The sequence below is a fragment of the Thamnophis elegans genome, chromosome 1 (assembly GCF_009769535.1).
Source record: "Thamnophis elegans isolate rThaEle1 chromosome 1, rThaEle1.pri, whole genome shotgun sequence".
NCBI lineage: Eukaryota > Metazoa > Chordata > Lepidosauria > Squamata > Colubridae > Thamnophis > Thamnophis elegans.
This window is the reverse complement of record NC_045541.1, coordinates 186260837-186285108: the sequence shown is the minus strand read 5'-3', so window position 1 is coordinate 186285108 and position 24272 is coordinate 186260837. Positions and strand designations below refer to the sequence as shown.

Sequence of the window (24272 nt, the reverse complement as noted above, 5' to 3'; positions counted from 1 at the left end):
GAGTTGGCCACGCCCACTCTGCCCCCCCCCCTCCAAAAAGCTCAAGCACAACTCTGGTGGGGCCCCCGGTGGAAGGGAGTTTGACAGCCCTGCTCCAGAAGGAGTGCAGAGAAGAGCAACAGAGGCGGTTGGGGGGGGTGGCTGGAGGCTAAAACCTACGGAGAGGAGTGGCTGGGATGGGGCGCGTCTAGTGAAGAGGAGGATTCGGGGTGACATGATTGCAGTCTTGAGGGGCTACCCCAAAGAAAAAGAAGAAGAGGGGGTCAAGCTGTTCTCCAAGGAACCAGAAGGCTGGACGAGAAATAACGGATGGAAACTCGCCAAGGAGAGAAGCAACCTAGAACTAAGGAGAAATTTCTTGACGGGGAGGACAATTCGTCAGAGGAACTGCTTGCCACCAGAAGTCGTGGGTGCGCCAACACTGGAGTTTTTTAGGAAGAGGCTGGACAGACACTTGTCTGAAATGCCTCTCCCACCTGAGCAGGGGATTGGACTAGAGGACCTCCAAGGGCCCTTCCAACTCTGTAACTCTGTTGCTTGAATGTCTGGGCCTGCGGCTGGGTTCCACTCCAGGACCCATGACGCCCGGCCAACGTGCCCAGGTGATATAGGTTGAGGGCACCCAGGGGGTGGCCTACCGCAGGCAGGGGCTGTTCCGCCCTGGGGAGGCCCTCCGTGGGCTCCTGTTTGCTGGGGGTGGGGGTGGGGGGCAGGTGAGGCGTGACCCCTCCCCCCTTTGCCTCTCCCCCCCCCCACAGGTACCACGACAAGCAGGACGTCACCAGCAACTTCCTGGGCGCCATGTGGCTCATCTCCATCACCTTCCTCTCCATCGGCTACGGGGACATGGTCCCCCACACCTACTGTGGGAAGGGGGTCTGCCTGCTCACCGGGATTATGGTGAGGCTCCCCTCTGAGGGCCCTGGACTCGATAAGGTCATCTAGGCCCACCCAGACTTTCCAGAGGGGGTGGCGATTTTTAAAAAGGGCCCCTTTTACTTTGGAGGGTACTGGTATACGCGTGAGTGTGTGTGAGAGAGAGTGTGTGTGTGTGTGTGTGTGTGAGAGAGAGAGAGAGATTGTGTGTGAGTGTGTGTGTGTGTGTGAGAGAGAGAGAGAGACAAATAAGATCATCATCATCATCATCTGGACAGCCAAAGTTTGTTTATCCGGTGTTTTTCAAAACTCTGATTTTTCCACCCGCTCTTCGGAATGGGGCATCCATCCCCCTGCAGCCCCTCGTGCCCAGCCTGTTTCCCTCCCCCAAGAATTTCACCCCAAATCCCCAAAGGGGCTTGGAGGGTCCCGTAAGGGGGGGGGGGCGCTGCAGTCTTTTGCATGTTGAAGGGTTTCTCCACATTACAAGGAAATCAAACTTACCTTCAGGATTTGAATTTCCTCAGCTGTATGGGGAAACACACACACACACACACACAGACACACACACACACACACAGACACATACACATACACACACACCTGCTGGTCTTGTTGCATTCGGGTCTTTTCCCGTGTGAGGTTGAGATTCTCTTGGCCAAGACAAGGTGATGAGACCAGCAGAGCTCCACCCGTGAAAATCTACGAATTATCTATCTATCTATCTATCTATCTATCTATCTATCTATCTATCTATCTATCTATCTATCTATCTATCTATCTATCTATCATCTATCTATATATCATCTATATCTATCTCTCTATCTATATCTATATCTATTTCTCTATATCTATATCTATCTATCTATCTATCTATCTATCTATCTATCTATCTATCTATCTATCTATCTATCTATCTATATATATATATAGATATATATATAGATATATATATATATATATCCTATTTATGCCGGTCGCAGTGTCCCAGGGTCACGTGATCCCCTTTTGAAAACTCCAGCCAAGTCAATGGGGAGGCCAGCTTCACTTAACAACCATGTGATTAACTTAACAACTGCAGATATTCATTTAACGACTGTGGCAAGAAAGGTTGTAAAACGGGGAAAAAGTCACAGTCTCGCTCAGCAGCCGAAATGCTGGGCTCCAACGTGGTCGTAGGCCGAGGACTCCCTGGGCAAAGAGAGCTTCCCAAACGCCTCCTCCTGCCTGACGTCCCTGAGCTGCTAGATTTCCCCTTGCAAGGAATGTTAGGAGTTCTCGAATTCTCAACCCTCACAGCCCCCCAGGGGCCCCCAGGGCGCCTCCTCAGCCGGGAGGGGGCGGGTGGGCTGGGCCTGGGCTCCCCCACCCCCCCTGCCTCCCTCCGTGGGGAGGGAGGGGGGGCTCTACACTCCCCCTTGGTTGCCTTTCAGGGCGCAGGGTGCACAGCGCTGGTGGTAGCCGTGGTGGCCCGGAAACTAGAACTCACCAAAGCGGAGAAACACGTCCACAACTTCATGATGGACACCCAACTCTCCAAGCGGGTGAGATGCCCCCCCCGTCCCCCCCCCGGCTGAGCTCCCTTGGCCCCTTGGAAGCCCTTTCTCCCCCGGGGTCTTCCCAGCCCCTCCTGGCTTTGGGATGGGGGGGGGGCTCGGCTGCAGACGTGGGTGCCCCCCCTGCCTGGCCTTTCCTTGGGGCCACTCAGAGGCTCAAAAGCCGGACTCCCCTCCCCACGGCTCCCTGGAGACCCCCTTGGCCTGTCTCTTGGGAGGGAGTGGTGCCCCCGTTGCCCCTCCCTGCTTCTGCTTTTAAGGGGGGGGGTCTCCACCAAGCCCCTCCTGGGATCCCCTGGGAAGGGAGCCCCCCTCCAAGAGCCGCATGGGTTCCCTTGCCCATCGGGGGGGGGGCTTTCCCTTCTCACCTGTGCCCCCCCCACCCTCCCCACCCAGGTGAAAAACTCAGCGGCCAACGTGCTCAGGGAAACGTGGCTCATCTACAAACACACCAAGCTGGTGAAAAAGCTCGACCATGCCAAGGTGCGGAAACACCAGCGTAAGTTCCTCCAAGCCATCCATCAGTAAGTCCTCCTGTTTACCTGCTTCCTGCCCCCCCCCGCCTTGCCCCCCCTTCTCTGCCCCCCCCATTGATCAGGGGGCCCCCCCGTCTCCACACGTCAACTCCAGAGCTCTAAAGGGGGGGGGACGATCTGGTCCATCCGATGCCCCCCCTCAAGGCAGGTGTTGGGAACCCGACCCTGCCTGGCCTGGTCCAGAAATGGGGAGGGGGCTTCACCCAAATTGGGAGCCTCTCTGGAGGGGAGAGTCGGAGCCTTTGGGCCCACCTGGTTTCCCTCCAGGCCTTGTGGGGCCTCCATCGTCCCTGGAGGCTGGAGGGGCAGAGGCTCCCCTGCTTGAGCCGGGAGCTGGACTAGAAGACCCCCAAGGTCCCTCCCGGCTCTGCTCTGATTGCTTTTAAGTGGAAAGGAGTAGGCCCATCATGCTAAGTTTCCAGTCCTCGTGGCTGTGAAGGAAAGGCTGCTCTCGGGAGAAGCCTTTTGGTGCCAGGGGGAGGGCAGGGCTTGGCTGGAGGGGCAGAGGATGGGCAGGGAGCCCCTCTCTCCTTCAGGGCTCCTTCAGTGGGCAGGGAAGCCCCGTGGCTGGCCTTGGCAGACCGGGACCTCACCAGGAGCACCAGGCACTGCCCGTGGGCCAAAGAGGGGCAGGGGTGGCAGGGCCGGGCGGCTGCTTCTCCCTTGGCCCTTTCTGCCACGTGGCTTCATTCCCCCCCCGGCTGAAGCTCCGAGGGGCCTGGGGACCCAGGAGGGGGTGAGGGGTTTGCAAAATGTTTCTGAATGGTCAGCTGGGGCCACAGAGGATTCCCCCCCCCCGTCCCCTTGCTGCTCCCCAGAGGATAAAGCGCCTGGGGGCCATTCTGCCCCCTAAAGGTGGGCTCGTGGGCAGCATCCTGGCTGGGCAACATGGCCGCTCTGTGGCAGAGACTCTTCCCTTCCGTCGTCCGCCTGCACGACCCAGAGGTTTAGGCTGCCTAGGTGGAAATCCCACAGGTCCTGCTGCCTGGGAGGGGGGGTCGGGCGAAGGACCCCAAGGGGGGCAGGAATGACAGAGAAGTGAAGGGAAGCAGAAAGGCAGCTGGGGGTGGGGGAAGGGTCCTCTCCCCCCTGCCCTCCCCGGGGAGAAGAAGAGGGGGGGGTTCCCAGGGAAGCTTCTGAACCCGCGGGGTGGGTGGGTTCGTCTGCAGGGGAGGGGGAAGCCGCTCCTCCCTCCCTCCCCCCCTGCTTTTCTCCCGATGATGATGAGGAGGAAGAGGAGGAGGAGGAAGAGGAGGCTGAGCCGGGATTTTGCCTTCCAGGCTGAGGAGCGTGAAGCTGGAGCAGAGGAAGCTGAGCGACCAAGCCAACATGCTGGTGGATCTATCCAAGGTTTGTGGGGGAACTGGAAAGGCAGGAGGGGGTTCTGGTGGTGGGGAAGCCTCACCCATCCTCCCATGCCTGAGTCCCTGGGGCGACTGAAGGGGACTTTCCCAGAAGAGCCTGGGGTGGAGAGAGATGGGCTAGGGAACTCCCCCCCCCCCTTGCACAGAGGGACTTTATTAAGAGCCATCTGGGTGGGTCCCCTCCCCCCCCTCCCCCCCTCCCCTCCCCTCCCCTCTCTCCCTCCCCTCCCTCCCTTTATGAAATGATGGTCTTGGGGGGCATTTCTAAATGTTTCGGCCGATTCCCTTCATCTCCCAGGGCCCCTTTCCAAAGGGCCCCTTTCTCTGCCTGTTGTTTCGTGCAGCAGCATTTAAGGACCAAAAACCCTGGTGGAATTTGGATCCGCCGTCCTGGCTGCCATCTTGATAGTTTTTGACCCCGCTTTGCCGATGCCCCCGAAACCCTCCCCCCCAACCCAATTTCTCCAGTCCTCTGTCCTCACTTCCCTTGTCTCCCACGGCTGCCCCCAGGTGGATCCGACTCCCCCCCGCCCCCTGCGGCCGACTAGGCTAGTGGCTGACCCCTCCGTTTCCAGCCCCGTCTTCCTTGGGGCAGCACGGAATCCATCCGGCATTCCCTGCAAAGGACCCAACGTTCTTGCTTCCAAGACATCCTGCCCAGCTTATGCCCAGAGTAACGGAGCCAGAGGGGGCCCTGGAGGTCTTCTAGTCTGCTCATGCAGGAGCCCCCCCCCCCCTGTGCCGCTCCAGACGAAGGGTTCTCCGACCTATTCTTTCAAAACCCCTTTACTTAAAAGCCCATCAGTGACGCTTCGTGGCTTCTTGATTGCTTTCCAGTTGGTTCATGTTGAGGAACCATTAACCAGCGGAAGGGAAGTTGCCTCCAGGGGTTGTGGGGGCTCTATCACTTTGAAGGGGGTCTCGGACAGCTATTGGTCTGGAGTGGTAGAAGGCCTCCTGCTTGAGTGGGGGGGGGTTGGACTAGAAGACCTCCGAGGTCCCTTCCAGCTCTGAACTTCACAGGTTGAACTACCCAGCTGTGAAATCTACAGGAAACCTGTAGGGGAAGGGAGGGCAGGGAGGCCGTCAAGGCGTTTCAGCTCCATTCGGGGCGTTGGACGGACCCCGGGGGGAAACGGGGGGCTGGCGGGAGAGGAAGGCAGCCGCTGCTCCTGCCCCTCTTCCACCCATCATCCCCTGAGGTTCTGTATGCTCGTAAGGGGAGCCCCGCAAAGAAAGCAATGTGGTAGTCTAGCGGTAGTCTACCCATCCCCAGGTAACCTCCTTTCCCCTCCTCTTCCGCAGACCCAGAGCATCATGTATGACATAGTGTCCGAGCTGCAGGAGCGCAACGAAGACCTGGAGAAGCGCATCAGTGCGCTGGAGGGCAAAATTGACACGCTGGGGTTCACCCTGCATGCGCTGCCCGGCCTCGTCAGCCAAGCCATCTGGCAGCAGCAGCAGCACCAGCCCCGGCCCCACCCAAGGCCCTACGGCGCCCCCCACGGCTCGGAGCGCTCTCTCTGGACCCCCACGCAGCAGCGGCAGAAGTCTCCCTCCACCGCCCCCCACACGTCCTCCAACAGCGGGTGACGCGCGCCGGAGCCCCAGAGCGGCTCTGCTACCTATGGCCATTGTGTGGCCGGATTCCCTCTGAGATTTTTTCTGGAAAGCCCCGGAAGGACAGCCACCGCCCCCCACTTGTTCCGGGTGGAGAGGGAGGGCTGGGCGGTCTTTGGCTCAGCCGGGAGAAGAGGCCACCGTGCCCGGCCAGTTCCAGTCAAGCTTTGGGGCAGGGAAGAGCGGTCTCGGTAGAAACAGTGCATGTTCATGGGAAGGAAGGAAGGAAGGAAGGAGAAGGGAAGCGGGTGGGCAGCTTCAGATCTTCAGCGTGAAGAAGGAAGGAAAAATCTCAGCACTCTCAGGAAGTGGGGGGGGCTGCTCCCCTTCCCTGTGGGCACTGCAGACAACGGGTTGCAGCTTACGGGGACGGCATCACTGTGGGCTTTTGAACCAGGCCCCTCGGCTTCCAGAAAGCCCCGGAGAACTTTACTTTTTATAATAAATTGGAAGGAATCCCTTTCGGGTCAGCCTCGAAGTGCATCGCAACACTTGGCACGATTAATATTCTGATTCGTTGCCCAAAACGCACCCCACGAGTGTCTTTCCACAGCATGAAAAGAGGTGGCAGCCATGACCGAGTTGGGTGTTTCATGGAATAGCGAAGGGAAGAGAAAGTGACACAGCCGCTGCCTGGTGCTCGTTGCTTGCCCATCGTTGTTGATGTAGAGCTCAACCCTACTAGACGTGTTAAAACAAGGGGGGGGGAGGGTTTCCCAAGGCTGCCAAGAATGTCTTGGCACAGCGTTCCCCAGCATTTCTGGCCTGGTAGACTGGCGGAAGTGGCTGGGGGGGGGAAGGGATGGTTATCTACACGGGTGCCACTTTCACAAAGGCAGCTTAATGCACGTTCTCTCGCCCATCACTTCCACGGCATGGTTCCGAATGGACTGTGGTCCGGCACTGGGCAGCAGACACTTTCCCTGGCACACGCTAGGCAAGGGGAAGATGTGTAGACACCACATTTGTTTCATTGCCGATTCTACACAGCTCCCCCCTTGGGCTTCCTCCGTGCCCTTTGTACGCTTGGCAGGCCTTGTGGATGAGGCCAGGCCAGGGAGGGCACTTCTGTGCCAGCGCTTCCCAGGTGGTGGTGCCTGTGCCCCAACCCCTTCAGGGAGGCCTTCAAGTGTCCTTGGGGAGTTTCTTCTCCCCTCCGTGTGAATGTTTTCCCCAAAAAAGTGAGCTGCCCGACAGCCTGTGCTCTTTTCAGCCACCTGTGGGCAGACGTGCTCTTGAAAGAACTCCCGTCTCTGGTTGTTCGTCTTGCCCCCTGATGCCCAGGGCTCTGCCAAGCCCACCCATGTGGAAGGGGCTGAGCTGCCTGGCGTGCCTGCTACACGGTCTGCCTTCCACGGGCCCACTGGAAGGAAAGGGCTCCCGCAGCTCTGCAGACCTTCAGTTTTGTGGCTGTGGGGCCCCGTCCACGGAAAGCACAACTTTCCTCTTCTGCCACTGAGTTCGGTCCAAGCGGTCAGTGCTCGGGACAGGGGTAGCCAAGGGAACCGGAGGGGTCTGAATTGCCCTTGGATTGTGGCTGTGAGTCCTGTGGGTGCGTTGCGTGAGGAGGAGCAGGCTGGCGCAGGGTCTTTGAATATTGATGGTGAGTCCAAAGTTGACACAAGCTGTAGAGAATTGTCCGTACTGACGGGCATCTCTGGCTCCGGGGCAGCATTTGGGGTACAATCGTTGGCAGAGAGGAAGCTGCCTAGTAGAGTTTTCCTTCACTTTCGGGATAGTCTGAAGTCTCCTGGGCTGAAGATCTGGATGCCCCCAAAGCTGATACCAACCAGAGCATAGAAGGACTCGAGCAGTGCAATGTTGGAAGACGAGGAGAGGCTGGCCATAAAAAAAACCCCAAGAGTCAGGCATGATGGAAGGAATCCTTTCGCATCGTCACAAACGTCCTGAGGTTGATGAGTTTCTCATCCACTCTGGAGTTGCGGCTGATTCCTGAGAAACACGGCAAGACGTGGAGGTAAACACCATGCGGAATGATGTGGGTGCCAGCACAGCGCCCACTTGACACCCCTGGCGACTGGGAGTGCCTGGGAGGATTCTCCACCATCCGGCACCCGTTGGCCATGAAGGAACTGGCACGCCTCCCATCTGAATGAATACGTTGGGTAGCAACTGATATTCTGACAATGTCAAGCCAGCCTCCCTCAGCAACCGAGAAAGAAACCACTTAACTCCATTCCGCAGAATTCAGAGTACTTTTACTGGTTATGAGAAGATAGCAGCTAAGCAAAGCAAGATCTGAGCCAAAAGCGCGCGAAACCATAGATATCAATATGTGACCCAACCCCCCCTCCCCCTGGCAACCCCATCCCACAGTCCAATCCGCAAATCATTCAGTTATCATGTGAGTTCCATCTTCAAAAAGTATCATTAGGGTTAAAAAAGATTTAAAACTCACACCAAATGACATGTTCATATCCACTCTCTCTCTCTGGGCTTTTGCAGTTACAGTCAGCATCGGCTGATCCGGAAATCACTGGCAAGGAGGGCTTTCCTTAGGTTCCCAGAGATTTTGCGAACATCTCTCGGACCACTGGAGTTCCCTCCATCTATCACTGTCTCTTCGGGACAGCTTAGATCCAAAAGGAATCGTCCAGATGACCCGGTTAGATGGTCTCTCAGGAACTGCCTGAAAGTCCGTCTTCTCACTGCTAAGCCCCACCTTCTTCCCCCAAAAACTCCCTTTTCACAATCTCTCCTGTACTTAAAACTTCCCTTCCCAAATGCCAGGCCCCCCCCTCCCCGCTTCAATGGCAGCCGAAAGCAAATAGTTAAACAGAGGGCTGACATCTGGCCCTCCTTCAGGGAAAGAAGTCATCCCTGCAAGAAAATGAAACGATAGAAAAAAGATAACATAAGAAATGTACATTTCAATTAGGATCAAGGTTTATCAGGGTACTTAGCGTAGAACTTCCGCAAGAGTCTAGGAGCCCTAACATGGGATTTATCAACCCATTCATCTTGGGAGGGGGAAGAATGCTTCCAGGACACTAGATATTGAATTCGATTCCTATGTTTCCTGGAGTCCAAGATTTCTTTAAAATGTTGCTCTCCCTCAATTAGAAGAGGGGCAGGTGGGGGGGCAGGTAGGGGCGCATGAAAAGAAGAAGTGTGCTCTGGCTTCAACAGGTTTACATGAAACACAGGATAAATCCGGTTAAGATGCTTTGGTAATTCCAATCGTACAGAAAGAGGATTAGTGATTTTCACTATAGGGAAAGGACTGACGTAGTTCAGCCCCAATTTCTTTGATTTCTGGGTGGTTTGTAGAAACTTGGTGGACAAAAACACTCTATCTCCTACTGGAGTGGCGCAGTGGTTAAATGCAGCACTGCAGGCTACTTCAGCTGACTGCAGTTCAGCAGTTCGGCTGTTCAAATCCCACTAGGCTCAAGGTTGACTCAGCCTTCCATCCTTCCGAGGTGGGTAAAATGAGGACCTGGATTGTTGTTGGGGGTGATATGCTGACTCTGTAAACCGCTTAGAGAGGGCTGAAAGCCCTATGAAGCGGTATATAAGTCTAACTATTGCTATTGCTACTTTGTACCCCCTTTGCTTCACCCTCTTTTGTCAGCCTGTTTCTTGTGCGCCCAGTGAACAGCCTCCAACGCTTTGTGGGTCATGGGCCAAATTTGGCAAAGCTGGTCACTCCACTCGAAGAGGGACAATATTTGTGTTTTTTCTTGAGGTAATTCAGGAATCGGTACAAAGTCCTGTCCAAACACAATCCTAAAAGGGGTTAAGCCGGTACTGCTGTGCTCAGAGTTGTTGTATGCCACCTCAGCATGTGGTAACAACTCAGCCCAATTGTCCTGCTGATAATTGATGAAACACCGGAGGTACTGTTCCAAAACAGAATTAGTCTGTTCACAAGCACCGTTAGTTTGAGGATGGTGGGCAGAGCTTAGCCCCTGGGCAGAACCAATTAACTTCAGAAACTCCTTCCAGAAGAGGTAGGTGAACTGGACCCCCCTATCCAAAATTATGCATTCAGGTACTCCATGCAACCGGTATACATGTGAAATAAACAACTTAGCTAACGATTAAACCCTCTTCCGACTATTCCCGCATATAAAGGGACAATTCACGAAACTCTTGTATATAATCAGCCACTGGGCTCTTTCCCTGGGTAAGATTCATTATGTAGGGCAACCCTCCAAGCCGCTGCTTTGTTCTCCACTGCCATGAAAACCACTCTTACCTTGGCTTCTTCTGTGTGGAGGTCCTCTCCGAACTGTTGCATGAAATTCCAGACTTGGACCAGGAAAAATCCTAGGTCCTTTGAGTCCCCACCAAATTTCACACCAAGCGGAGGAACTTTTGCCATCCGGCGTCTGCAGCCCTCCCCCTCTTGGAAGGGCCCTCGCAGCTGCTGCTGCTGGTGCCGGGGCTTCTCCATCCTGATGAGCTCCGCTGTCTGCCCCCAGGGCCCCCCTTGGGCAGAACAGGGCTTCTGCAGTTCCCTCTACTAGGTCTGGGAGATCAGCTTCTCTTTCGGGACCGCTCTCGTGTAAGCGTCACCTCTCCCAAGCCTCTTGAAAGAGTTTCATAGCCTGGAACATCATAAGGTTCTCCTCATCGGCGTCCTGCCAAGCAGCTGCCGGCCGCTGATATCGCCTTGTGGTAACTCCAGCTGGAATTTCCTCAGGGTCATACTTCTGTCCCACTCCCAACGACCACCTGGGGTGGACGGATCATTCCTCCAAATTCAGATCCGCCATCCGCTCCGTCTCCAAGGGACACAAGGATGCAGTGCTTCCATGTCGTCCTCCTGGTCGCTGCCTGGGTAGGACATTCTTTCGAAGGTTTTGGTTTTATTTACACTCTCCTCGGAAGGTGTTAGCTCCGGGATGAGTGCGAAAGTGAGATCTTGCTTAATGTCAAGCCTGCCTCCCTCATCAACCAAGAAAGAAACCACTTAACTCCATTTTGCAGAATTAAGAGAACTTGTACTGGTTATGAGAAGATAGCAGCTAAGTAAAGCAAGATCTGAGGCAAAAGAGCACGAAATCATAGATATCAATATGTGACCCAACCCCCTCCCTCTGGTAACCCCATCCTTAGTCCAATCTGCAAAACCCTCAGGTGCCATGTGAGTTCCATCTTCAAGGAGCATCATCAGGTTGGTATGTAGGATGGTTGGCCTTGGCCACCTCAATCACTATCTCCTGCATGCGCAGAAGAAGGTGAGAACAAAACTCCCTTTTTACAATCTCTCCTGTACTTAAAACTTCCCCTCCCAAATACCAGGCCTCCCCCCCACCCCCCGTTTCAATGGCAGCTGAAAGCAAATAGCGAAACAGAGGCTGACAGACATGATCTTCCATGCACCTTGTGGGGCGACACAATGAAGGCTTTTGTGAGGCCAGCAAAGATTGTACAGAGATGACCATTCTGCTCCCCACCGTTCTCCTGAAGGTGGCACTTGGCAAAATTCATGCCAGCGGTGTGGGGGCCACACTGTGACTCTGGCAACAGAACTAGCTGCAGGTGCAGGACCAGAAAACAACAACAACAATGATTTTTCCTGGGTTGGAGAGCAGCGAGATTCCTCAGTGGTCGTTGCATGCAGGTCGTGTGCCTTCTCCTCCTGTAGAAAGGTAGCATGGATGCATCTTTCACTTCCCGAGGAAGGCACTCCTGCTTTTAAAAAAAGAGGGAAAACTCAGGTATGTTTCTCTACAAATACACCACCATCGACTTTGTAGATCTGGGCAGATGTGACGTCTGCCCCTCAGGCTTTGCCACTGGGGAAGCCGGCTGGCAGTTTTCATGACTGCTACAAGCGATCAGCCTTGGCACTGATGGGGCCAGCCTGGGCCACCCTGTCTGTTGCCTCATCGTTAATGTCAAGGCAGCTAAGGAGTGAGAGGGTCCAGCCCACCTCTGTGGGGTCTCGGCCTTGTCTGTCACTAGAGTTGTAGCACCTGTACCAGATCTGGGCATTTTATGGCCTGCAAACCACATCCATCCTGCAGGCGGTCCCAGTCTGACCTGCAGTGCTGGCATCGGTGCGTCAGTAGCAAAGGGGTCTCAGCAGGAGGCAGGGTGTGAGGTCTCAGCAGAAGGCAGGGCATTGGTGCTGCAGATTAGGAGTGTGTGGCATTGGTGGAAGTGGGGTGTTGGCTGTGGGGTAGCAGTGGGTGGCAGGGCGGTGCCAGCATGGGGGGGGAATCCTCCATAACAGTTACAGTTTCTCATGTGGCCCCTTGGGAAAATTCACTGTCCACCCGGATCTATGCTCAGGAGGGGGGAATTCCTGAGAGAGCATTAAAAGTGGGTCTCCAAACTTGGCAAGGTCACAGTTAATTATGAATAGATCAACCATCCCGCAACAGTTGAACGCAACCCTCCCCTCACAAGTCCCCCTTCTAGACTCAGCTGCTGGAGGGGTGTGTTAGAGTCGCTGGTGGCATCTGCATAGCATTTGCATAGCACCAAAGGCTGCTGGGAAGAGCTGCTCACTGTGAGTTCAGGAGCACCGAGACAAAGTCCAATTAGCGGCTGATCCACAGACCTAACAGCCCACGAATCATATAAGTGCCCATCTACGACACAGTGGTTGACCTCTGGTAAGCGCTTCTGTGACTGCGGTTTTATTTTGGAAGGCCTGGTTCAATGCAACCCAATGCTGCCGCTTGTGGCGCTCTCTTTAAAGTTGGATACCGTCCTATTTGTAAGCAAATTGCTCCTCTACACGGACCGCCTGCTTGTGTAAAGCGTCTAGTCCCTGTGCCCAGGCAGAAATGGGACATAGAGTAACAGAGTTGGAAGGGAGCCTGGAGATCATCTAGTCCACCTCCCTGCACAGGCCAGCAGGAGAGTCTGTACCAATTCAGACCAGTGGCTGCCCAGTCTCTCCTTGAAAGCCTCCAGCGCTGGGCCTCCCTCCTCCCCACCACTGGCCAGACTGAAAGGAGACCAGGTAGTGGGGGACTCTGCGTTGGGGGGGGGGGCTGTCTGTGTATGTGAAGCAAACCACCAATGTAAGCCAGAACAGGGTTTATTACTAGGGCGAGGGAAAGGCAGCTTGATCACCCGGGTTAAGGTTGTGAACGTATTGTGAGAATCTGTCCCAGTGCTTTGTGGAGATGAAAAGAATATGCAATTGAGTTAAAAGTTTTTTTTCAAGTGGGACATGAGGGTCTCTTTCCCAGCCGAGCTAGAGGGTCTTCCTGCTTCGGAGACCGGATGGGCACCTCTGGTCCCTCCCAGTCCTCCAGGCCCCCCCTTCAATTCAACCCCAATTCAATCCAGCCCCCCCCCGACCCTCCCCAAACCCCAGCTCCAGGGGAGGCTGCAGGCTATGCGAATCCCTCCCTTCCCCTTATTTCTAAGGGGTCTCCCATCAAGGGCAGTCAGATAGAGACTCTCGGCAAAAGGGAGCTCTGCTGAAGCGAGATCAAGGGGGGACGGGGGGGGGCGCATCCGGCTTTCTGGGCCTCTGGAGCCCAAGGCCAAAGCTGCCTCCGTCCCATCCACAAAAGGCAGCCGGGCTATTCCGCTAGGAGGGGAACTGGGGGTCAAAGGGTTGGGGTCTCCCCATTGTCAGCTGGGGTTTTTTCTTTTCCCTGCAAACATCAGCAGGAACCCAATTATGGGGGGGGGTCTAAATTCAAATTGTAGGCCTTTGCTGCCCTCTAGTGGGTGACCCATTACAAGCCCTCATCACAATCGGCTACTAGCATCTGTTAAGGCAGCGTTTCTCAACCTTGGCGACTTGAAGTCCAGACATCTTCAAGTTGCCGAGGTTGAGAAACATTGTGTTAAGGTCTCTGTGGATCTTAGCAACTTGGGAGATGTGCAGACTTCAATTCCCAGAATTTCCCCAACCTGGGAGTAGAAGGCCACATTTCTTTAAGTTGCTACGGTCAAGAAACGCAGGTCGAGATTGTCGTTTGCAGCTCGAGTTGGGCTCCTCACTCCCCTTTAAAGAGGTGGACTGTGGGGGGGGGTTCTGAGGGGACCTGCTGAGACCTTCGTGTCCGAGGCCTCACTTGAATCACCTCACAGCCAGCCTAAAACGGTCCCTTTTCAAGAAAAGCTGAGTGGTCTCCCCAGTTTTGGGAAAGACGCCATTTAAGTGATGCTTGAAGGGGGTCGGGGGAAGGAGACCCCCAGATTCTGGCTGGATTTTGGCTCAGCTTTTATCTTTTAGCAGGGAGAGAAACCTCCAGGAAATATTTCCACTGGAAATAGAGAATCTATTCTCTGGAAAATGAATGAGAAGCTGCTCTCTCGAAGTCAGCGTTACGGTTTCTCTGCGAAATTCTGCAAAAGCAGGAAGTGGGTGGGGGGGGGGCTGCCTTCCTCTCGGCTGATGGGAGAAATCGTTGCAAGGCCTGGAGGGGTCAGAAGATGTTGTAATATAGTTCCTTGTGTAGGTGTGGGACACCCATGGCCCAGTTCATAACAGGGCATGCAGAGCCACGCTGAACCACACAGGAGAAAACAAACTCCTAAAACTCCATAACATCCTGATAGTGAATAACATAACATTCTGAGATGTGCCCTACCAATGACGCCCAGGATTTGACCATATATAGACTGAGTAGTAGATTAGAAATTGTACTTTTACAGGCTGTTTTTACTCACATGCTGATTGCGCCTCCTGCCTTTGTCCTATCTCAATAAAAGGGGCTACCAGACCCCCAATCTGGGTCGCTCCATCCCGAGAAAGGTCGTGTCCTGTCTTTTCTCCACATTGGCCTCATGGACGAAACACGGGAATGTAACGTAAGTCAGATAATTCATGATGGTTCTATGAAAATCAAAGTCTCAGCCACCTCAAACGGCTGAAGGCAAATAGCCGTTTCTTTATTTCATGTAGAATATTCCTTTTATGCGTTTCCATTCCCATCTGCAGAGGGCAGCTGGGTCTCAGCAGGGGATGGGCACGTCTGGTTTTCCAAGGGGTTCTTGGTGGGGGAGGGGCTGCAGAGGAAGGCTTTGGCTGAGACCCTCGGAGAGGGCTGGGCACCGGATTGGGGATGGTGGGGGGGGGGTTGTTCAGCCTCAGGGAGCAAGAGGGAATTGGTTTGCCCAGGCGTTCCGAATAACAGTGTCCTTTGTGTTGTGTTGTTATTGTTTTAAGCTGAGTTGGCTGCCGGGATGAAGTGTCCAGTTGTGTAGGCTATCTGAGAAGGGAGCGAGGAGGCTGGGAAATCAAATCTTTCTGAGGTCACCTGGGGAAGCCCTTTTGCAGTCTGAAGGCGCCAGGTGTGCTTGGCAGGGGGAGGGGAGGGGTCCTTGGTCTGGCTGGGTTGGTGGGTCCTCTGGAGGGTCTCCCTGCTCTGGGCACCCTGCACCCCAAAGCCCCCCCCCAGCCCTCATTTACTGGCTGATTGGACTTAGAAAAACTGCAAGTTGAGAATCCCTCTGGGAGACCCACAAAGATACGGTCCCAATGAACAATCCCCCTTACACACACACTCACACTCACACACACACACACACACCTCCCAGGGAAGACCCATTTGGGCCCTTTTTGCTTCTTCCCCATAGAAAACCCTCCCTGCCCCCTCCCAGCTTTGGGGGGGGTCTGCCCTGTTTGGGGAACTTCCTGTAATGTCCAGTTTCCCACGGCAGAGTCAGGTCTGGTGCTGAAGGGGCCCGCTTGGGTCAGCTGCCCGCAGGATGGAGGGCAACCGGGAGCTCCTTCCCAGCAGCCTCCGCCCACCGGCTGGGCTCGGCCTGGCACTGGGAGGGCCAGTTGTGGGAGTGGAGCTCCAGGGCTCCCAGGGAGGAGATAAGACATTTGTGGAGCAGCCCAAACATTCATAAACCGTCTTAAAGCAAGACATGGCCTCTCTCTCTCTCTCCGGGAAAACGACGGGCAGTAAGTGGAACAGCCTCCCTTCTTGGACTTTCTGACTTAGTTGTAGATCTGGAGAAAGTCGCTGTTTTATTTTGCACTTTGATCTATGATTTGGGTTTTTAATTCAGTGTTTCTCAACCTTGGCGACTTTAAGTCCCGTGGACTTCAACTCCCAGAATTCCCCCAGCCAGCAGAGCTGGCTGGGGGATTCTGGGAGTTGAAGTCCACAGGACTTAAAAGTCGTCAAGGTTGAGAAACATTGCTTTAATTGCTTGGTTTTACTTACAATTTACCCCAAATACATTAAGAATGATTTTCAAAGTAGTAGTAAGGTTCTGTGTGGGGTGGGGGGTGGGTTGTAAACTGCTAGTTCCTAGGTTCCCCTCCTTACCAGCCGCTGGGCTTTCTCTGTGTTGCTGGTCAGCCGTTTGGAAAGGTTCCCATAAAGGCCGTTTGCTAAAACAACTGGCAGGCGAATCAACTGGCCTTTTCTTCCTTGACCCCCAGCAATGGGCCGGTTCTGGGTTCAAGTTCTCAATCAGCCTCAGCACCAAGAGCCTGTGCTTTTCTGCACTGCCTTCACATGGGCTCATCCAGCAGATTTAAGCACGTCCCGCAGGCGCCAAGGGGAAAGGGCACCACCAGGTGGGGAAATCCCAGCTCGTGTGCCTTTAAGTTAACTCTGGTGGCTGTTTTTGGAGTCTTGGGGGGCTGATCTGTGGAGGGGCCTCATCCCACTGGGGCTGTGTGGGGGGCTGGTGCCTCCCTTCCCCAGTTATGAAAGTGGGCCTTGTAGTGCCTTTCCTCTGGGTGTGTGTGTGTAGTTGCAGAAGGATCTGGAAAGCTTGCGTGGCAAATGCCCTTCGAAGGAGCCAGCTAAGCGACCCACGCAGGCTGCGCTGTGCCCGCTTGGAGCTCCCAGGTAAGCCCTCCACCGCCGGGGAGGCTAACCGCGCCCGATTCAGCCGCCTGTCCCCCTTCCCTGCCCGACCCCCGAGGCTGCGGCAGGCCCGGCCCTTCCCCTCCCCTCCCCCGGGCAGCGGACCTCCCGCGCCGCTGTCCCGGGGCTGCTCCTGGCTGGCGGGGCCGCGAGGGGCCGCTTCTCACGCGCCCCTCCAGGAGCGTCCGGGCCCTTTGCCAAGGGGGGCTCCTGCGAGGACGCTCCGCTCCGACCCCGCGGCCGCCCGCCCAGACCCTGCCCGGCTTGCCCTCTTCTTGCCCGGGGCCATCGGCCCCCGAGACCGCCGAGCGCGGAGGCGGCGCCTGGCTGCCTCGCCGCTTCTCCCTCCGGCCCGACCCTTAGCCTTTCTTTCTAGGAGAGGAAAAAGACTCTGTGGATTCCTTCCCTCCTTTCTTTCTTCCTTCCTTCCTTCCTTCCTTCCTTCTTCCTTCCTTCCTTCCCTTTCTCTCTCTCTCTCTCTCTCTCTCTCTCTCTCTCTCTTTCTCTGCCATGGGCCATCGGGAAGAAAGGGTCTTTTGTTGATCTAATTGGAGTGAGATCGGATCCCCTGAAGGGAACCTTCACCTGGTCCCAAGATCCCAGGGAAAAGCCCCAGCCTCCCAGAAGGAGAAAGGCCCCTGGGGGAGGGGCGGGGGGTCTCCAGAAGCTCTTTGGGGTTGGGGGCGCTGTAGGGAGGGAGGGCCCGATCCTGGTGGGATGATCTGTGTCTGCCTCCTCTTCCCCCAGCCTTAAAAGCTGCCTCTCAACCACAGAGGCTGCAGGCCAGGAGGACTCTGGGCACAGCCCCACAACCACACCTGGGAGCGCAGGGCAGCCTCCTCCTCCTCCTCACTCCCCCCCCCCCCCGTGGCCAAGGCAGCAGGATTCGAACTGAAGGCTGTGCAGAGACCCACACAAAGACTAGCCGGGTTCACCCAAGGCCTTTCGGTGGCTGGATTCAGGTACCCCCTTGGTTCTCCCCCCAGATGGAAAATGAGCTCTGGGGCTGGGATAAAACTTTTGGCCGGAGCTTCTGAAGGGGCCTCAGCCCCCTCCGGACACGGAGCCCATCCTGCCCCATGGGACTCAGAAGGGTGGGAGGAGGCCTGTCCTCCTCCTCCTCTTCCTCCTCCTCTTCCTCCCCTTTCAGGACATGGATCCATGGGTCCCTGCAAAGGGGCTGTTGCAATGGAGACCCCTTGGGCAGTGCCCCATGGGCGTCTTGCTCCTGAAGTGAAATCAGGGGCTCCTGGGTGGCTCTTGCCCTTGGCCACTCTGGGCCTGGCGCTTTCCTCCCGGGCAGCCGCCTGTTAATCATTAACCTCCGCGAAGCCCCACGATAAGATGCCCGCTGGGAGCCCAAATCTTTTGCTGCGCCCGAAGCCACCAGAGCTCGGAGCCTCCCCCCCCCACACCCGCCCAAGGGAGGAGGAAATTGCAGGCTTCCTCACTGGCCTTTGAAGGGGCCCTGATCTCACCACCCTCTTCCTCTTCCTCTTCCTCCCTCTCTGGAGTGGGGACTGCAAGCAGGCGGAAGGTATGGGGGCCACCTGGGGGGGGTAGGCTCCAAACATGGGGCCCTCCAGCTGTGGGGGGATGAAAGTCAACATCTGGAGGTGGACTGAGAAGGGGCAGCCAGAGGGGGTCTTGCTGGGAAGGTTTCCCTCCTCTTCCTCCTTTTTGTCTTCCTCCTCTTCTTCTCAGTCTCCCTCCTCTTCCCCTTTGTTTTCCTCCTCCTTCCTCCTCCTCCTCCCTGTCTTCCTCCTTGGAGCGCTTCCGCTGTGCAGTGGGGTCTGGCAGAGGGGTCAAAGGTCAGGGGAGGAGGCCTCACAGCAGGTGGGCAAAGCCAGCGGTGGGATTCTTCCCCTGAGGAGTGGTCTCCAACAGAGGGGACTGGACCCCACCCTGGACAGGCTGGGCGGCCAGGAGAGGAGGAAGCCCTTGAATGCCGCCCCCCCCCCGCCCCCCGTTTCCACCCTGCCTCTTCCTGGAGCTCCTTCTATATCCTTTCTCAGCACTCCCCCTCACCCCCCACCCCGAGCAAACGAAGGGACTCCGGGCAGCCAGCAGAGTCGGCCTTCGCCTGATGCCCATTGGGAGATGCCAGGGGCAGAGCTGGGGGAGGGGCGGGAGTGCTCCCTGCCACCTTAGAATGGGCACGATTGGCACTGCCCAGCTGCCCTTCCCTCTCTGGGCCTTCGGACAGGGCTGAGTCGTGGGAGCAGAGGGAGGCGCCCCACGGTCACACCAGAAAGGGGCCTGGGGGTCCAGTGATGGCTGCCCGTGGCCCCCTCCCCCCAGTGGCAGGGGGGAGAGACAGGCTGGCAAGGGCATCTATTCTGGCTCTTGCCTTGGTTCCCCTCCTCTGCCCCGAGGAGGTGGGAGGGAGGGTGGGGGTCCCTCTTTGGGGGGGGGGAGATTCTCCCCTTTCCAACCAATGGGGGCCTGCAGGCCGTAACCATCATATCATTGAGCATCCTCATCGTTCCATCATTTAGCTCTAAGCCCACCTAGTAAAAGGCACCTTTAAAAACACATATTAAAAGTCAACATGGGACCCTTTTAGCCCCAAAGGCTAATTCCTCTTTCTTTTTTCTTCCTTGGATGCGGCTGAAGAGGAGATCTCCCTGCTGGTGTCCCCCGTTCTCCTTCCGGACCTTTTCCAAACCAGCTGCTCCTTCCCTGAAGACAAGACTCCGCCAGGCCCTGGGGGAGGAGGGGAGGGGGGAGAGAGAGACCCCTCCCCGCCAGATGCCTCCAGGGATCAGATGCTGCTGCGTGGACCCACCATGGAGAAGCCCCTTCCAGCTGGGGCAGAGAGGCAGCCTCTGGTGGGCCTGGGGGCAGACCCCCGCCTCCCCTCCAGCCCTCTCCCTCCGGGGGCACCAAGGATGCCGAGCTCTGTCTGGAGCTCTCGGTCCCACTCTCCAGCCGCTTCCCCCCCTGGTCCCCCCCACCGGCCAGCCTTCCCTGGTGGACCTCGGGCCCCAGAAGTTCCCCCTCTGGAGCCCACCCAACGCCCCTTTCTTCTGTCCTGGAAGAAGGCTTTTGGGAGGGCCCCCCGAGAAGACCCCCCTCCCTTGGCCCCTTCCTCAGCCTTCCCAAACTCCTCACCCGGGAACCCAGGTCTGGAGGGTCCCGAGAGACCCTGCTTGGCTGGGGAAGATGGTTCCACCGGTAGCGAGAGGAAGGATGGGGAAGATGGTGAGGAAGCCCCCTCAGATGCCACCACCTCTTCCACGTCTGGGAAGCCCACGAGAGCCATGAGCCACGGAGGGGCCTCCCCGGCTGCCCCGGGGTACGAGGAGAAGCTGGAGGCCTACGACCGCAAGTACGGCTACCTGAAGTCCTGGCCCGGCCTCCTGAGGCTCCTCGGGGGGCTGGAGCTCATCCTGGGGGGAATGGCCTTTGCCTGCACCGCGGCCTACATCCAGAAGGACTACCAGTGGTCCCAACTGTACGGCAACAGCTTCACCGGAACGGACTACGGCTCCTACGTGCCCATGACCCCCTTTGTGCTGGTGGTGGCCAGCCTGGCCTGGCTGCTGACGGTCATCCTGCTGGCCCTGGGGGTGACCATGCACTACCGGGCCATCCTGCTCAACTCCCACTGGTGGCCCCTGGCTGAGTTTGCCCTCAACCTCTCCATGTTCCTGCTCTACCTGGCGGCCGCCATCGCCTACGTCCAGGACGTCAACCGGGGTGGGCTCTGCTACTCGGCCTTCGCCTACGGCCCCCTCCTCACGGCTCTGTGCCGGGTGGAAGGGGGTCAGGTGGCCGCCCTGACCTTCCTCTTCCTCGCCCCCTTCCTGTACCTGACGGGCTCCCTCGTCTGTCTCAAGATGTGGCGGCACGAAGCGGCCCGTAGGACGCTGATCCCGGTAAGTGTCAGTGTCAGTGAAAAGGTTGCTGGAGGGCATGGATGGGGCTGGGAGACCCTCTGCCTCAGGGGCCCCTCTCGCAATTCTGGCGGTCAGCATCTTCAGGAAGGTGGAGGAGACCAAAGTGGGCAGCAGCCCCCTCCCCCTCCCCCAGGACAGAGACTGGGCACTTAGAGGGAGGCTGGCACACTGCGAGGGTCAGAAGGGGGGGCTGAGGAGACGCCTGCAGGCCCCCCACATCCTGGACATCAACTGTTTCAACTCTTCCCCTCGGGATTATTCCTCTGTTTCTCCTCTGCTTCTTCTCCTCCTCCACCACCTCCTCCTCCTCCCCTTCTCCTTTTCCTCCTCCCCCTCCCCTCCTCCTCCTCCCCTCCTCCTCCCCTCCTCCTCCTCTCCTCCACCTCCTCCTCCTCTTCTCCTCCTCCCCCTCCCCTCCTCCTCCCCTCCACCTCCTTCCCCCTCCTCCTCCTCCTCTGCAGGTACACTGGAGGCTTCTGTGCCAGAGAATGTTTTATTCAGTGTGTGTCTAATCACACTTGGGCAAATAATTCAATTCAATTAAAGAAACTTCCCAGTGCAGTGGGGGGCAGGGGGGGGGCAGGCTGTCAGTTGCCAGGAACTGGGGCCTCCCCGCTTTCCTCGTGAACAAAGGGGGCCCCTCAGCTGCAAAGGGGACCCCTGTGAGGAAAGGCCTGGGGGGGGGGCTACCAAGGCAGCGGGTCTTCTCCTCCTGACGGGGGTGTCCTGGTCTCTCCCCCCCCCCGCAGCTGAAGCCGCTTCTGCTGCCAGAGGCTTCTCCCCAGCGCCCCAGGGTCCCTCCGGGCAAGGGACGTCCAGCTGCCCGGGGCTCCCGGCACGTCCTGTTCTCCGAGGAGGAAGGAGGCCCAGAAGTGCTCAAGAGCCCCATCCCGGTGGGCCATCATCACCCCAGGCCCCTCCTCCTCCCCGATTACGTCGTGTAAGTAGCGGAGAGAGAAAGTTTTAGGACAGGGCAGAATTCAGGATAGAATTCAGAATAGGTTAGGATAGGAGAGAATAGCAGAGTTGGAGGGGGGATATTGGAGGTCTTCTAGTCCAGCCCCGTTTAGACAGGAAACCCTTCACTACTTCAGACAAATGGTTATCCAACCTCTTCTTAAAAACCTTTGGGGGCCCTGACTTTTGTTCATTTCAGCAGCTGAGATGGTTCCCCCCCCCCAGAACTCTGAGACCCAGACCGGGACCCCTGCAGGGCTGATCTCAGTCTCTCCAGAGCGGGGGCTGCTTCCCTGTTGACCCTGCCCCTTCTCTCCTCCGGACAGGAGGTACCCGGCCATCGGGAGCCCCGTCGAGCGCGAGAAGTACGCGGCCATCTTCAAGGATCAGTATGCGGAGTACCAGGCCCTCCTGCGCCAAATCCAGGCCACGAGGCAGAGGTTTCGGGAGCTGGACGCCCTGATGCCCAAACTGCCAGCCCATCCGCTGAGCAAAGAGGTTGCATGATGCACCCCCAAGACAACTCCTCTCTCCCCCCCCTCCCGAGTCTGCAGTTGTGGGGAAGGGTCTCCCTGGGCTTCTCTTTGGAGGAACCAAACCCCCTTTTCTCTCCCCTGCAGGAGCAGAGCCGTGTCTCGGCTGTCTGGAGGGCCTACAGGGGCAAGAAGAAGGTAAGGGGGTTACTTTCATGGGGAGGGGGGGTCTCTTTGGCAGTGGGGGAGCTGCCTGCCCCACTGAGTCCATCTCATCCCCCCCTGCAGGGGCGAAGTGCAGCCCCCCCCCGTCCCCTCTGCCTCCCCACAGCAGGTCTTGGCAGGGCCAAATGCCCTCCTTCCTGGCCTGTTTGGGTCTGGGGGGAGGAGGGGGTGGTGGCTGCAGACCCCGAATGTGTGAAAGCGCAAGCCTCCCCCCTACAACAGTGGGGAGTTCGCAATACAATCACAGCCCCCCCCCCTTTCAAGGTTCTTGCAGCTCTAATGGTTGCTAACAGTTGTTAGTTGAGGACGGCCTGTATGTGAGACCGGGGGGGGGCGGGGGGGGCAGCCCTGTCAACAAACAAGCAAACAAATCAGGAAATCCCTGGGGGGGAGCCTCTAAAGTGGGTGGGGGGAGCTGTGGCTGGGGGGAGGGGGAGATACGCTCCCAAGGCCACCCCAAGGAAGGGAAGAGGGTGCAGGTGGTCACACCAGAGGGAAATCCCCCAAGAGTTGTCCCCCTGGGTGGGGGGCTCCGTTCCCAGCCCCCCCCTCTCCCCGTCAGGGCAGTCCCAGGACCCTCCCCCCTCCCTTGGGAACTGCAGCTGCTCCATTCAACGGAAGAAAAGTCCTTGCCAGTCTTCCTTCCCAGCTGCAAAAGGGAGTTTTGGAAAAACTTGGGAAAAGGGAGTTTCACGCGACCACAATTCAGGTGCTTGGTAACCGACTCATACTTATGACGGTCGCAACGTTCCCGGGGTCACCCGATCCCGCTTTTGCGACCTCCCGACTAGCAATGGGCGAGCCGGATTCACTTAATAACCTGGGTGACTAACTGAAGAACTGCAGCGATCCACTGAACGACGGTGGCAAGAAAGGTTGTAAAGCGGGGCAAAGCTCTTGACCGCAACATAATGTCCTTAAGAGCTTTGCTCTGAGCAACGTACATTTTGGGATCGATTGGGGTCATGAGTCAAGGACTACCAGCCATGGATTAAATGCCTGAAGACCCCTCCTTCTCCCCCCACAGGACCCCTCCTTCCTGGAGAAGAAGGAGCGCTGTGACTATCTCAAGAGGAAGCTCTCCCACCTCAAGGCTCAGATCCAGGCCTTTGACAAGGCGGAGCAGAGTGAGGCGTCTGTGGCCCTTTGACAAGGGGCCCGAAGGCCAGCCTGGCTGTGGAGCATGGGCTTCGGACACCGGATGGCAGACCCAGCAGCCCTTCAGGAAAGCCTCTCAGGATGGGAAGGGGGGGGGAGGAAGAGGGCGAGGAAGAGGAGGAGAACCAGCAGCCGGGGGGGGGGGGCTCCTTTACAGGGGTATCTGTACCTCTCTATGGGACTGAGACCCCCCTGGTGGGGTGGGATCAAGCTGGTTGTGGGCTACTTCGTCCGTCTGTCCTGGGGCTCCTTTCCCAGGTTGAAAGTGGCCCTTTGGGGGACTTCATGCCTTCACCCCCCCCAATGTGCTTGTTCTGCCCCCAACAGAAAAAGGGGGGCAGATGGGGGCTCTTCCCCTGAGCCTCTCGGGGCAGAGAACCGGCCCAGATTCCACCCTGTGCTGTGCCTGGCAGCCGTTTTTGAGAATAAATTGTGGGTTGAAGAGACAAAATGACTTTCTGGGCGATTTCATCTTTGCTCAAAGGGCCCCCAGAAGAGAGATGGGAGTGGTGGGGCAGGGGGGGCAGGGGGGGTCTAGGCAGAGTGTGTGTGGGGGGGGGGCGTTGAGGGCCTCTGGGCTTCTGCAGGGACTCCCAGGGCCCCCCAATGGGGTCCCTCTTTGACATGAAAGCCTAGGGGGGAGAAAGTGAAGTGGGGGGGGGGGGCAGGAGGCCAGCCTAGGGGGCCAAAGGGGCTTCAGGGGAGATGGAGCAGAGGGTCTTGGGGGGGGGGGCTCTGCTCCAGCCCCGCTTTTTATTGCCCCCCCCCCTTCTGAGAGCCGGCCTGAGGCAGAGCCCGGAGGGAGGATTTCCACCCTTGTCAGCAAA

General features: G+C 57.2%; 2 protein-coding genes across 5 annotated transcripts in view; both read left to right on the top strand.

The window, feature by feature from the left end:
• The window catches only part of KCNN1 (potassium calcium-activated channel subfamily N member 1), a 40869-nt gene extending 34454 nt beyond the window's left edge, over positions 1-6415 (top strand). For 2 of the 3 annotated variants that reach the window (XM_032208377.1, XM_032208386.1), the window contains 5 exons: positions 759-900; positions 2310-2420; positions 2829-2956; positions 4249-4318; positions 5638-6415. In XM_032208377.1, coding sequence (XP_032064268.1) covers positions 759-900; positions 2310-2420; positions 2829-2956; positions 4249-4318; positions 5638-5925 — 739 coding nt within the window. In that variant the 3' untranslated portion in view covers positions 5926-6415. The remainder of the gene's footprint in view (positions 1-758; positions 901-2309; positions 2421-2828; positions 2957-4248; positions 4319-5637) is intronic. The other variant, XR_004254561.1, reaches the window with a different exon arrangement.
• An 11714-nt stretch (positions 6416-18129) lies between these two features.
• Positions 18130-23949, top strand: LOC116502427 (MARVEL domain-containing protein 2-like). Of its 2 annotated transcripts, XM_032208325.1 has the most exons (6): positions 18131-18267; positions 19347-20611; positions 21382-21572; positions 21916-22087; positions 22210-22260; positions 23315-23949. In XM_032208325.1, the coding sequence occupies exons 2-6, from the start codon at positions 19499-19501 to the stop codon at positions 23435-23437; spliced, it is 1650 nt and encodes a 549-aa protein (XP_032064216.1). In that variant the 5' UTR covers positions 18131-18267; positions 19347-19498; the 3' UTR covers positions 23438-23949. The 2 variants fall into 2 exon arrangements, with proteins under 2 accessions (XP_032064220.1, XP_032064216.1); XM_032208329.1 differs by lacking the exon at positions 21382-21572 and having other exon boundaries at positions 18130-18267; positions 23315-23438.
• Positions 23950-24272: the final 323 nt, after the last annotated feature.